The 13,743-nt window shown below is 43.8% G+C and overlaps 1 protein-coding gene across 2 annotated transcripts in view; it reads right to left on the reverse strand.

The window, feature by feature from the left end:
- ntng2b (netrin g2b) overlaps positions 1-6,615 on the reverse strand; it is a 79,950-nt gene extending 73,335 nt beyond the window's left edge. Inside the window, exons 1-2 of one of the 2 annotated variants that reach the window (XM_065965639.1) lie at positions 6,115-6,615; positions 4,060-4,818 (exon numbers count right to left, since the gene is read on the reverse strand). In XM_065965639.1, coding sequence (XP_065821711.1) covers positions 4,060-4,278 — 219 coding nt within the window. In that variant the 5' untranslated portion in view covers positions 4,279-4,818; positions 6,115-6,615. The remainder of the gene's footprint in view (positions 1-4,059; positions 4,819-6,114) is intronic. The other variant, XM_065965640.1, reaches the window with a different exon arrangement.
- Between the last annotated feature and the right edge of the window lie 7,128 nt (positions 6,616-13,743).

Genomic DNA, 13,743 nt, shown 5'->3' on the forward strand with positions numbered 1-13,743 from the left:
TATTTGAGTTGGATTCTGTTGCATTGAAATGTTTGGAAAGCTTTGAAGACAGTCGGAAAGCAAAGAGACTCAAACTCCTCATCCCTGTCTGTTTCCTCAAATCTCTACAATGGAGTTAGGGAGTCAATTTTTACCATGAACAGAATTCAGAAGGGACAAAAATGTGATAATGGGATCAAGGGTCAAAAAATTCTCTTTAATTTGCAACTTGAATGTTGTGTCCAGTCCATGTCTCTTAAAGGTACAGTACACATGCAAACACATCCTCTGTGTTTCTCTGCTTATGGTCTCTCCTCCTCTCATAGCCGTCAATCCTGAAATCCTGATTGGTGAGATGCGGCAGTTCGTTAAGTTCACCTCAGGTTGTCTAAGCCCCCGCGGCCAATCCGTCTTATAGTATCACCTGAGCAAAGGATAAATCTCACTTATAACTATCCGTGCCTTCTGCCAACACATATAAGCACACTCTTATCACTTTCAACCATGTCCTGGTGAGGAAGCAAGCAGTGCCATTACATCACTGCACCCTCCTCCCACCTCTCTTAGTCCAGTCACTCTTTCTTTTTTTTCCGTTAATTATGGCCCTCACTGTCAAACCTGCTCCTGCTGCGCCCAAATTCACCTCCAAGCGTGTATTATTAGAACACCGGCCACCTGGGCTGGCTTTTTACCCCAGAGGGGAGCATCAGGGATGGCCCACTGCTGGATGTACGTGGCCCTTTTTCGCGGCCTTGATGCCCCACTGCTGTGCGGGGCAGGCCTGCCGGGGCCCTGGCAGCTCTACACTGAGCAGGGAGGCTGAAGCATGGCCATAGGCCCAGTCTGGGTAGCACTGATCCACGCTACCAGCTGCCATCTTCCTCCCCTTCCTGCATGCTCCCCTTCCGCTGCTGCGCGGCTTCTCTCTCTTCTCATGTCTATTTTTAGAGCTGGCTGATTTCTACCTTCTAAAACGGGCAAATGTGTTGTGAAACAGGAAGGTGTGTTGTTTGTGTGTTTTTTTTTTTTTTTTTTTCCTTTTCTTAGACATACTATCATGTGTGCTCGGCCAATGTCGTGCACACGTTTCACACAGTCCCCATCACTGTACATTCCTGCAAGCATCCCATTAGCATCCGCCCGCTCTCTGTTCACAGGCCCGAGGGAGATTTGGTGATTGAAGGTTTCGGTTCAAAAACCAAAACGCAAAATAACAAACAACGGGCGCGGTGAGACTCTTCTTTTGAGTGTAGCATTTTATATATCGTCACTATGTGTACTACTGTGGAACTGTGGTGTGATTTCATCTTTCTGCTTAGCTAAGCTTGGATCTTCCTCACCTCTCCCTCATCATTAGCTCTCCCCCCTCTGCAACACGCCGCCTCAGCCTCCTTCTCAAACCGCCTTACTCCATCATCCTCAACTGCGAGCGAACACTCTATAGTAGCTATCATACGAGGGAAAACTACAAAGAAACTAGTGAAGCTCCCAACACAGTGCTAGTGACAGTAGCATCTTAGTCAAAGTGCTGGAAGCCCGTCATGTCTATGGAAGCCAACATGCTGGCCTGTTTGGCGGAGGAGAAAGAATGCTGCATTCCCAGAAAACAAGAGAGATAAATAGAGTGGAAAAAAATGCATCCCTGTGGAGATGGAGGCACAAAAAAACTACAGTAAAGCAATGCAAGCAGGGAAAGCTACAGTACATCAAAAAAAACAAAAAAACAGCGAATTCTCCAATAGTTTTTATGAAAGCACTGTAGCACTCATAGGGTAAGGGAAATGGGGAGAAATGATTTGCATCTTCTGCAGTACGTCTCTAGTCTTATTAGGGATGTGCGGCTCTGCACACTGGGTGATGTAGGCTTGTTTTTTTCGGTGCCCTGACTTTCCCTCAACTTGTGGGATTGCTGAATGAGTGAATGTAAATGTACACCAATTAGAAAAGAAACTGGCTTTCCTGTAAAGCTGCCAAATCCAGGGGGAGGCAGGAGGTAGAGGGGAAAAATTGTGCTTTCCTGAAAATAAATGATCTGTATACCAATAACCCTCAGCTAATAGTCATTCTGTGGGTGTAAATGAAGAAACAGGAGAAGTAATGGGCTAGATTCCCTGCTAAGTGTGTGTAGATGGATTAAAGCTTGAGTGGCTGCATAGTGATCGGTAACTCCAAATGTAGAGTTTAAATTTTAGATAAATGCAAAAATGTGGATTAAAACGTGATCGATAAGAAAGGACATGGCGCAAAATAGACACAAATCAGTCAAATAATAATCAAATTACAGGATTAAACCAACTCTGGTTTCATTATGTATGAATTTGACTACGTCATCCCTCATTTCTTAAGTAAACTTTCATTTCCCAGCTCTCTCACTCTATAAATCCTTCATTCTTGCACGCCATGGGGGGTCTGATTCAATCCCCAAAGAGACAGATGACCTGAGAAGAACCGCAACGTTCCACTGAAAAGACCCCGACCAATGAAAAAGTGCTGACCAAGACCAGACTCCTTCCTGTCCCGCCCTCTCTAAACCCCACTTTCTTTCTTTCTCTTTCTGCACTATGGATCCTTTGGATGGAGCGACGCTGGCTAACCCTTGTAAGGAAGCCCATTAAGAACCCCATCAATATTTCATCATTGCTCACTCAGAAAAATAGTCATAGAAGTTTCCAGGCTGGGGCCATTAGGGGGCAGACGTCAATACGTTATGGCAGCGAGCATCCCTCTTCACTTCACCTTCCTTCAGCTGTGTCCGTCTCCCAGCTCAGGAGAAGACATCGGAGAGGCTTTCTCAAGACGACAGTGGTTTCCGCTACCTCTACATTAAACAAATCATTAACCATTAGGTATCCGAGGAGCACCATATCCACTCCCGCTCCCTGTCAAATGACCCCACGTGCTGTTGAGTGAGAGGAAGTGGAGGGTAACACATCTTCAGCCGCACAGAAACAAACTAATTAACAGCAGGACATGATGTAGACAGGCCTGAGCGCTCTCTCTGCAAACACTTTCTGTGAGATTTTGACTCATGGCTGTTGGAGGCAGGTCTGACACCTCCAATGCCGGCCAAGCTAAGCGAGCGGACACTCGATCATCAAGAGGACGAACTTGCTGTCTCACAGTGAGTCAAATCTTATGAGTCAAACATAAAAACTTTCCACCAAAGAGGCGAGGAAGGAAGCTTAATTGCAGCCCTCGTAGGATTACAATGATTTTATAACCCTTGTTTCAAATTATTACACTTACATTAGCCGGGATGGGAACGCGCCTGCAGGCCAAAGCGTTGTTAAATATTGCTGTGGAAGACATTTTAACGAGTTCTTCCCCCTCAGCTCACCCTTCAGTGTCCTTGGAAGTAAAAAAAGGTCCCGCTATATGCATTTTACCAGAGGAAATCAAACCAGATCCCAGGCTGCCAAGTCCATACTAATGTAAACAACACCTCCGGAGCTCTCTGAGGGAGGTCGAGCTTTGCCAAGTCATCGCACTTATGTCATCCCTTTTAGATCCCTATAGCTTTGATGGTGTGAATCCTGCTCTGACTTTAATTCGACCTTTGCTGTGAGTCAATCTCAAGCTTAATTGCATGTGTGGGAAGTATGGTTTGTTCCAAGTAAAAAGTATCGTACATTCATTGGTTTTTAATGACCTTTGAATCTATGCTGAATTTCAAATGATCATATATTTATTAGGATTTTCTGAAAACCAAACATCTGTTAAAAATGTTGTGTAAAACTCACTGCATGCTTAAAACTGTCAGAAAAGTGTTGATTATCGATTGGCTAATTGCTTTACAGTTCTGAAAAAGTTTTAGATCTATCTCCACCCTCATAACCTTTTAAACCCTCATACAAGATTTCAGAGTTAAAATAGTACAAAGTTTTTAATTTTACATTTATTGATTTTTCTTCATTGTTTTATTTAATTTGGAGTCGAGTTGATATTTTGTTAGAAAATGGCTTTTAAACTTTTTACACTGAAGATTCCAACCAGTTTCCTTATTTGACCTACATCTCCACGAGTTGTAAAGTTATGAATAAAAGTTTAAAAGAAGCCTTAAAAATCCGGACATGTACTCACCAGTGTGCAGAACCTCTCAGGCGGGTTCCCACATGTGATCCCGGGCGGATCCACCTTGATCCGCATGTGGTCTTTCATGGACGCCTGTTTGGGCTGGCACGCGTACTGCTCCCACACCGAGCCCTCATCCGTGCTCACCAGGGACTTGCACAGTTCGTACTGGCCCAGCGTTGAGGCCAAGCAGTGCAGCAGCAGCAGAAACACGGCCTGGAGGAGCATGGCAGGCTGGTGGAGGAGGGGGGGGTGATGGGGTGTTTGGAGCGGGGTCCGGCGCAGGGTGAGGGGGCCACGGAGCTCAGCGGAGAGGTGAGGCGCATGGAGCGGTGATCATGAGGAAACAGTGGACATCCTCACCACCATATTGTGGAACTTTATCACTGTATCGCTTTTTCGCCTCCAGGTTTCTGGATGACAGGAGGACACTATCGGCAACTTCTCTCTCAGTCTCTCTTCACAAATATCGACGACCCCCAGAGCGCCGGCAGAGGGACACTTTCTTGTTTTAACGGCTGACTTCCCGAGGAAGATGAGCGATTGATGGAGGTGCGGATGATGTTACTGAGATGGATCTCGGCATACACTTTAACCATAGTGTTGATGGGAGTTTGGTGGGTGGCGTTAACGCGGATCCATGCCTAAGAGCTCTGTGTCCTGCTGTGGAACGGTGCAGCCGGCCAGAGAGGATGAAGGAAAGGAAGCTGCTGCGTCCTCAGCTACATCCATTGGACGTCTTGCGCTGGCCGAGCTCCTCTGATTGTCCTAGAGTTGAAATGAGGACAAACGGGGTGTTAGTGCAATGTATGCTCATCTATCCACCACATGCTTGATCTCAAGAGTAAACGAAGCGATGCTGCATGATGATATTTTTCAGAGCTCGGTTTTAAGTTGAAATCCATCCAGCGTGCTGTTTCTCTTTTGCATGAATAAAAGTTTAATGCAAGGCTTTGAAATATACATGTGGATGAGTGTGTTGCGTTCTTATTTTGTAGGATAATTAACTCCCTAATTATTCTGTGGTAATTGGCGGTAATTTAGCTTGGAAAGTGAAAAAACATCCCATCCGTCTTCAGGAGAAGGAGAAGTTTTAAGGGGATTTTTGGCACAGAAAGTTGGTGACAAAGCGGGCAAGTTTTGGTGAAAACTCTCAACTCCCCTGCGGTGCCTTTTATGTTGTATGTATCATGAAGTCGTACATTAAAAAGACATGATAAAGCGGCGTGTTGTGAGGATAACCTTGTGCGTAAAAACACGTGCTGCTGCCGGCTGCGTGCAGGAGTTGTAATCGCTCTATCAGCCCATAAATGCGGGACATCCTGGGCTTTAGGTGTGTGTTTTTTAGTAAGAGCACAGCAAGAAAGATATTTAAAAGCATCAATCAGATATTTACCTCACATGTGCGTAAATGTGCGTAAAAAGGAGATTTTCCCCGAAAAAAATCTTTGTTAAATAATTTTTATTAAAAAAGTTAAATTTTTCTGGATGGTTATGAATTATAAATATGTCAAATGTTTGGTCTTGCTCCTGCTTTAAACTTTAAACACGCCAGCATGCACTGTGCTGTTTATTCCTTGATGCATTCACCTAATTCAACTGTAATTAGATTTTAAAGTGAATACATGAATACATGCATAAAACAAAGCTGACACTTCTTGCAGTGTGCCCTCATTGATCATAATCCGGCAGTTATCCCGCACTGGCAGAAGCCAGGTCCTTTACACAGCCTGTCCCACACAACAACCCTGCGGACGTAGTTCAGCTGTCAAGTAAAGTCGCCAAAGCGATTTCCCGGAACTGACAGTGTCGTAGGGGTGTGTCAATGACAACAATTAGACGCATAATCTCTTAAAATATATGTATCCTGTATGCTTCTAAATAAAAGCAGCAATATTGTTGTCTAAAATGGTGTAAATAAAGCTCAAAGTCCCCTCACCGCTCTGCTTATCCCGCACTGGTCCGGATAAATGTGCTGAACTCAGAACAGCTCCTCAGTGCAGACTTCAAAGAGCAAAACAGCAAAATGCACCGTGTTGAGATTGTATCAGATAAAGCACTTACTTCTAACGTGCATCCGAGAGACAGGTCAGCACTTTGTGTGGAGGAGTCCGTGCACGTCCCCCCCTCTGTAGGTACAAAGATTCCCCCCCCTCCTCCTCTGATCGTCCACTGTACTCGCTCCCCGCCGCTGTCCTCACTGTACTCCGCGATATCCGCCGGCCCGGCCCGGCTGCTCGTTGTTTCTATATTTTTGTTGCCTTCTTCTGCCGAATACTTTTTTTTTTAATCACTGCAGACGGCTGCGCACGCGAGATCCGTGTCCTAGATCTGGAAACGGCTGGGGTAAAAAGAGGAGTAAAATCCAGCGTCAAGGAGTATCAAAAGTATAAAATATTGACTTTGAGGAAAGGCTTGTGCCCGCCCTTCTTCCCCCACTCCTCCTCCTCTTCCCACTTTACAAGCTTGGGTTTACCCGGGATGCTCAAGGGCAGAAAGAAAGAGAGAAAAAGGCTTTATGGAAAATATCACCCTCCCTCCTTCTCCTCCTCTCTCTCTCTCTCTCTCTCTCCCTGGCTTTCACTCGTTGTGTGTGTGTGTGTGTGTGTGTGTGTGTGTGTGTGTGTATATGGCTCTCTCTCTCCCTCTCTCTCTCTCTCTCTCTGTTAATGCCCAGGCTAAATCCCTTTACCATCACTTTCAATCACTATCTGAGCTTTTATCTGCTCCAGCCCTGCTGTCTGAACGGGGCGGTGCAACTTCCCTTCTCCGCTCAGGCTCAAAACTCTTCCCCAACGGGTCCGGTCTGCACCCTGCCCGCTGCCCGGTGTAAAAGAAGCAGCAGGGAGTACTTTACTCTTGCCTTTAATTGGATTGCTAAATACAAAGAAAACATAACGTTATATACAGTGACCTTTTACTTCTTTTTGCGTTGTTTTAAAGTCCTTTAAACATTCCACATAACATCCTGTAGATGTCAGCTCCTTCTAGTTTGTCCTTCAACCTATAGCATACGCAACAGTCCTAATACTTAACACTCCCCTGCATCAATATTAACTCACCCATCTACTTCTACTTTGAAATTAATTTCATTTAGGTTTTATTTGATGGAAAAATACAAAACAAGGTTAACTTTAAGTTATGTGTAAAATATGAATTGTCTTTGAAAATCCTTTTTATATTGCAATCTGAAAGTCTTGGGTGCTTTGTTGCTAAACCCCTCATTAATATGATGTAAAAAGCTTTGTCATCAGGTTAATGTTTTTGCAATCAACAGATGACTGCCTATTGGTTAACTTCTGTTTGTTATATTAAATTCCATCTGAATTCCAAAGCATAACACTGTAAATGAGGGGAGGGGCATACCTCTGTTAGACACTGTATATATCAAAAGATGGACATGAAGTTTTAAATCAAATTGAAAGGTCACATTGCGTTGCCATGTACTGGTCTCCATCCTGCAGCATGGCGGTGCGCTGTCCATGGGGCTGATATGAAGCAGAGCCTTTAAACCATTATCAAGTGACTGAAATTAATACTGATGCCTTTATATGATCTACCAAATCTGAGAAGACCATCATGAAGAAGACAGACAATTACCAGTAACTTTTAATGCTTGTTATAGTGCCACTGGTTCAGTGTCAGATAAGGCCATGAACAGCACAAAAGCTAAAGGAGCCTTTATTTACAGTTTACACTAAAAAAGAATCACTGTGAGCAATATGTATCTGCTAAAAAAAGAGGAAGGATGAGTTCTTTCTGAATGAAAATATAACTCTCATGTACAGGACAAGATCAGGGAAGAGATGAAAGTTACAGCTTTGTCCTCAGGGGTTATCAAGACCGACACAAATCGAAAGTTCCTTACAGTAGATTTAACTTCCAATTCAGAGGCTGCCAAATAACTGACATTCATCTTCAATACATTTTGTCACCTTTAGTTGTTTTTTTTTTTTTTTTTTTTTTTTTTTAGAATTTCTTTCAATAAGTAGGTTCTTGAATTTAAGAACTATACATGCTGTTCAATTGTTCCCAAACTTTGTTTCTACCTGCAGACATCACATTAGAAATGTGTCTCAAACAGGTTGTAATCCGATTATCCATCACAGAACACACACGTATCTGCACAGCTCTCTCTAATATCACTTCATATCTTTCCACCAAAGACTATATTTTATGATGTGTTTTTATTATATCATATTTAAATGGAAATGTATTTATTGTATGCTTTGCAAACTTAGAATTTGATTGCCAAATACAAACTTTATTGTATTTCCCAATTTTTCCAGAAATTGACCCTGACGATGTTTACTGAAACACTTCTTTACAAATTAGAGCTATGGGATCTGAACAATCTCTTGGGGCTAAATGAAAGACACTACTGAATTGCATGATGGGAAATGTAGGTTCCAGGAGTATTCAAGCTTTACACAAACAACAGACTTAAGCCTGGGTCCCACTGTGCGATTTATCCCCGATTGTATAAAAGTCGGGGTGTCATGTCAGCTCACACTGTACGACTGAATCGTTTACGACGCCCGACCAGACCTTGAGATTTATGTGCTCACACTGTACGACCCGATTGTCGGACACGGCCGGAGAGCTCACACTGTACGACTGAAATCGTCACAGAGCATTGACAGTTGTTAATAAAGTTTCATTTGAAAACTCCAACGGACAGCGGTTGGTGAAAGAGAAGGAAGTGAAAGTTGTTATAGGATAGAGGAAAGTAGATACAATCGTAGATATATGGATACAAGTTTCAGAAAAGTGCTGCACTGATGATCTGTACCGAAAAAACCCCCCAAAAAACGAAAAACGCTGGGTTGCGTCCTGCCTCTGGTCGCCATGACTACATTCCTCCCTTGTTTTTGTCATGATATTGTAGTCACACACAACTTCTGCCGGACCCTTTCATGACGTAATCGTCAAGATTTTAAATTCTAAATATTAAACATGTTTGAAATAAATCGGGGCATCCCCAATGCTCGCCGGGCAGATCAGGGACATTAAGATTGGATCTTTGTACCACTCACACTACAAGATAATCTGAGCAGATAATCGGGTCCCAGCAGCCTTGAGTCGGGAGCGACCCTGCGATTGTCGGGAAGGAAGAATCGGAGCTCAAATCGGCCCGATTATCCTGCAGTGTGAGCCAGGCTTAATAGACAGAATTCCCTGGCCTCTGCTGCTTCAATGTTGACCTTTTTATGGGAAGACAAACCTAACACCCTTGTTTTTGCTCACCTCATGAAGTTCAACTTCTCACCTCGCTGCAGTGATGTAAAAGTGTATGTCCCATGTGTCAGTGCACCATGACATCACTGTTTGGTCAAGCTTAAACAATCTTTAAGCCTATTTTAGTCACTCTTTGGAATGTTAAGAATGAATCACTCTTCATACCTCTAAAAGTTATTCATATAAAAAAATCACTTTCAGGTTGATGTTGTGACAACCCATAAAGCCTCTCAAATTGTTGAGTCCTCCAACCCAAGAATTTAGTTAGGGAACTCAACGTTGGGATGTTTTTTAATGGAAGGGTAACACATTTAATTTTCTGTGAGGAACTTTTGGTTCGTGTCGATTTTGGCGCCCCTGTGGACAAAGTGGGAATAGTGTCTCTTTGAAGAACTTCTTCTTCTTTCGAGTTTTATGCCAAAACATCTCCTTTGTTATTTTAAATGTCTAACATGTACTTCACAATGACTTTTTTTGGCATGGAAGAAAGTAAAACAGGCTGTTTTGGAAGCTTGCCAGTAATCGCCTTGTTTTAAATATATCCAGTGATAGGGATATATGAAATTACTTATAGAAATAACAAATCGTCCGTCAAAAAGTCTTGTTTTTTTTGGAGCTCATAAAGAGGCATCAGTAATGTCAGTTTCATAATAACCACCAAAAACCTCCTCACAGCTTTTATTGGGACATTTGCAATGATATTGTTACTGTCCTTCATTTTTTACTGTGTAGCGGGTTTGACAAGGTTTTAATTTGGGGTGCCAGTCAGAGTTAAGTCTGACAAATAAAAATTAAATGCAAACAAAAAATAGTCAACCTGCACAAAATATGACATAAGCAAGAGCCACAAAACAATCAAACAAAAACAACAATGCGATTTCAAATATATATATATTATCACATGCATCAACCACACTGCAAACAAAATGAATGTGCGCACTGTGTGTGTGCGCATTTCACAGTTTGTGTTTGTACATCAAAGTTCACTCCCGTTCCGAAAAGAGTCCGCTCCGGTATACCCACAACCCACAGTTCAGTCCATTTCAGTTCAATGTTCAAACTACAAAACAAAAACTCTGCTCCAGGTTTTACCGCGGGCCTCGAAAATAAATAAGGAAACAAACTCAAAAGAAAACCAGCGTCTCTCAAAACACAAATAAACAAAAGACACACTAGGTACTCACGGTACCAACGTTTTTAAGTCAGTCAGTAGTCAGAGTCCATTGCGGCCGGCATCTCCTGACTCCAGGGAACAGGTGATCCGCCAGGAACAGGGAAATAAACAAATCCAACAGGTAATCGGGCCTGACAAAGACTGACCTCCAACGACGAAGATTTTAACAAACAGCTATAACACGGACTTCAATCACGCTCTATGCCGAGGTAACACTTCTCCTTCACTGGCTTTCTTTCAATGACTCTCCACGCCGATCACCGGTGACTTGCGCCTATACATCTCATACATGGAGTGTGAGATGAATGTGGGTGGATGACAGAGGAAGCAATGAATGAAGGTGTGTAGAAAGAGGATTCTGACTCTGCAGGTGCTACACTCCTCCCCCTTAGCAGAAGCCGACCAAAGGTAAGACGCAGTAGTTGTCCTAGTGTACACAGAATCACAGTCCAGGTGGTTGTTTAACGGATGTTTGATTTGTGACCGAAGTCATTGTCAGAGTCATAGGTATTGTCAGAATTGTAATTTTGTGATTTTTCTGCAGATCTTTTCCTCCATCCTTCATTAGAAGTTGAACAGGAGGTGTCCGCGAACCCAAGGAAGTCCTCTTCATTCGACTCCTCATTCAGGATTTCAAGAATGTGGTTCTTTTCCTGCTCCTCTAGCCCCCGAGCAGTCGGATAACAAGGTTTAAGACGGGCAATGTGGACAACTTTCAAGTCCTTGCCTGAATCTTCTAGAACAACTTGATAATTCACAGGCCCAACTTGTTCCACCACCCGATATGGTCCTTGCCATTTTGGGGCTAATTTGGCGGCAACCGATTTCTCTGCCTTGGAGAGAGGATGGGCTCTCAACCAGACTCTGTCCTGTTCCTGAAACTCAAGGTCACGTCTGTGTTTGTCGTCGTTTCTTTTCTGCCGTTGACGAGCAGAGTCCAGATTTTTAAAAACAAACGAACAAAGATCTTTTAGCTGTGTAATTTTGGTGTAGGAAGGGATGTCTGGAGCAGTTTGCTGAGGTTGCAACATTGCATCCAGAGGTCCTCTGAGGGAGAGACCAAGATTAAACTCTGCAGGAGTAACGCCTGTTGACTCCTGGACTGCAGAGTTAATCGCGAACCGAAACTCAGACAGGTGCTTGTTCCAGTGTTTGTGATTGTCCCCTACATAGGACGCTATCATTGATTTTAGAACACGGTTCACTCTCTCTGTAAGGATGGTTTGGGGGTGGTAGGCAGAGGTTAACTTGTGTCTCACATTCCAGGTTCTGCATACTGTTTGGAAAACTGATGACACAAACTGTGTTCCACGGTCAGACAGGATGTAATCAGGAATACCCCACCTGGTCCAGATGTCTATGACTTGAGAGATGGTTTCAGCCGTGGCATTTCTGATGGAGAACAATTCAACCCACCGGGAGAAATAATCAACAAAAACCAGGAGGTAAACGTTTTGTTTGGAGCTTCTGGGGAAGGGACCCATTAAATCCATTCCCAGCATTTCCCATGGTCGGTGAATTTAAGTTTGTTGTAATAGTCCTGCAAGTTTTCTGTTTTCGGGTTTGTAAAGTTGACATGTACGACAATTTTTTACATGTTCTCTGACATCCAAGCTCAGCTTCGGCCAATAGACAAGATGTTGCAGTCTTTGGTAGGTTTTGTGCCTGCCAAGATGTCCAGAGAGAGGATCTTGGTGGAAGTAGTGCAGTAACTGTGTGCGGAAGCTAGGCGGTATGTAGAGTTGGTAGATGGTTTTGTATGGGAGGGTGACGAGGCGGTAGAGGTGATCATCCATGATGGTGTATGAAGGGTTTGAATTACTGACTTGTCCGGTTTCTACCACTTTTTGATATAGAACCTGACATTCTGGGTCTTCCTGTTGTGCCTTCTGCAGGGCCTCAATTGAGATGGGAAGCTCTTTTGATGGTTTTGGAGAGGCAGATGTGATGGTTGCACACACAGGTGGGGAGGTATGGATGGATTCTGAAGGGGCTCGGGACAGGGCATCCGGTACAGTGTTGTATCTTCCTTTTCTGTATTCTACAGTGAAAGTGAATTCTTGAAGCCGGAGTGCCCACCTGATGAGTCGTGTGCTGGGTTTGGTGGTTTTGAACACCCACAGGAGAGAGGCATGGTCGGTTACAACTGTGAATAGTCTACTTTCAAGGTAAGTTCTCCACTTCTCAACTGCCCACACCACTGCCAAACATTCCAGCTCAGTGGCAACATGTCTAAACCTGCTGGGTTTAGACTGCGGCTGGCAAAGGTGAGGACTTCCTCGGTTCCATAATTAGATTTCTGGACAAGCAGCCCCAAGTCCAATCTCACTGGCGTCGGTGTAAACCACAAAGGGATCATTGAAGTTTGGATGGCCAAGGACAGGTGGTTTTACCAGGTGATGTTTCAGGGTATTAAACGCTGTTTGACATAACCAGTCAAATTTTGCTCCTTTTTTCTTTAGGGCATTGAGTGGTTCGGCAATCTGTGAAAAGTTGGGGACGAATCTGTGATACCACCCAGCCATGCCCAAGAACCTTTGTAGGGCTTTCAGGTTGGTGGGTGCAGGGAAGTTCTGAACAGCCTCAACCTTGTCTGGGTCAACATGGACTCCTGTAGCAGAGACAAGATGACCCAGGAATTTCAAAGAGGTTCTGAACAGTTTGCTCTTCTTCATGTTCACAGAGAGGCCAGCGTTCCAGAGTTTGTCCAGGATAGCTTGGACATCATAGGAATGCTGTTCCCAGGACGAAGAGAAGATGATAATATCATCCAAGTAGACAAAACAAAAGATTCCCTTCAGCTCTCCCAGTGCTCTCTCCATGAGCCTCTGGAAGGTGGCAGGGGCATTCTTAAGACCAAATGGCATAACTTTAAATTGGAACAGTCCATGAGGGCATATGAAGGCTGTGATTTCCCTCACCTCTGGATCCATCTCCATTTGCCAGTAGCCACTATTAAGGTCTAGTGATGAGAATACAACAGCACCTGAGAGACTATCCAATATCTCCTGGATTGTGGGAATGGGATAAGCATCAGTGACTGTATTATCGTTCACTTTTCGGTAATCGACACAAAACCTTGTCTTTTTGGGAATCAGAACCACAGGCGAGGGCCAAGCAGAACAACAAGGTTCAATGACGTCATCTTTTAGCATGTCCTCAATGAGTTCCTTCATCACCTTGTGTTTAGGAGGGGAGACTCGATAGGGTTTCTGTCAAATGGGTACAGGATTGGTGAGAAAGATTTGATGTTTCAATATCTCAGTGCTTCCCACTTTGGT

Source organism: Labrus bergylta, chromosome 17, assembly GCF_963930695.1.
Source record: "Labrus bergylta chromosome 17, fLabBer1.1, whole genome shotgun sequence".
Lineage (NCBI taxonomy): Eukaryota > Metazoa > Chordata > Actinopteri > Labriformes > Labridae > Labrus > Labrus bergylta.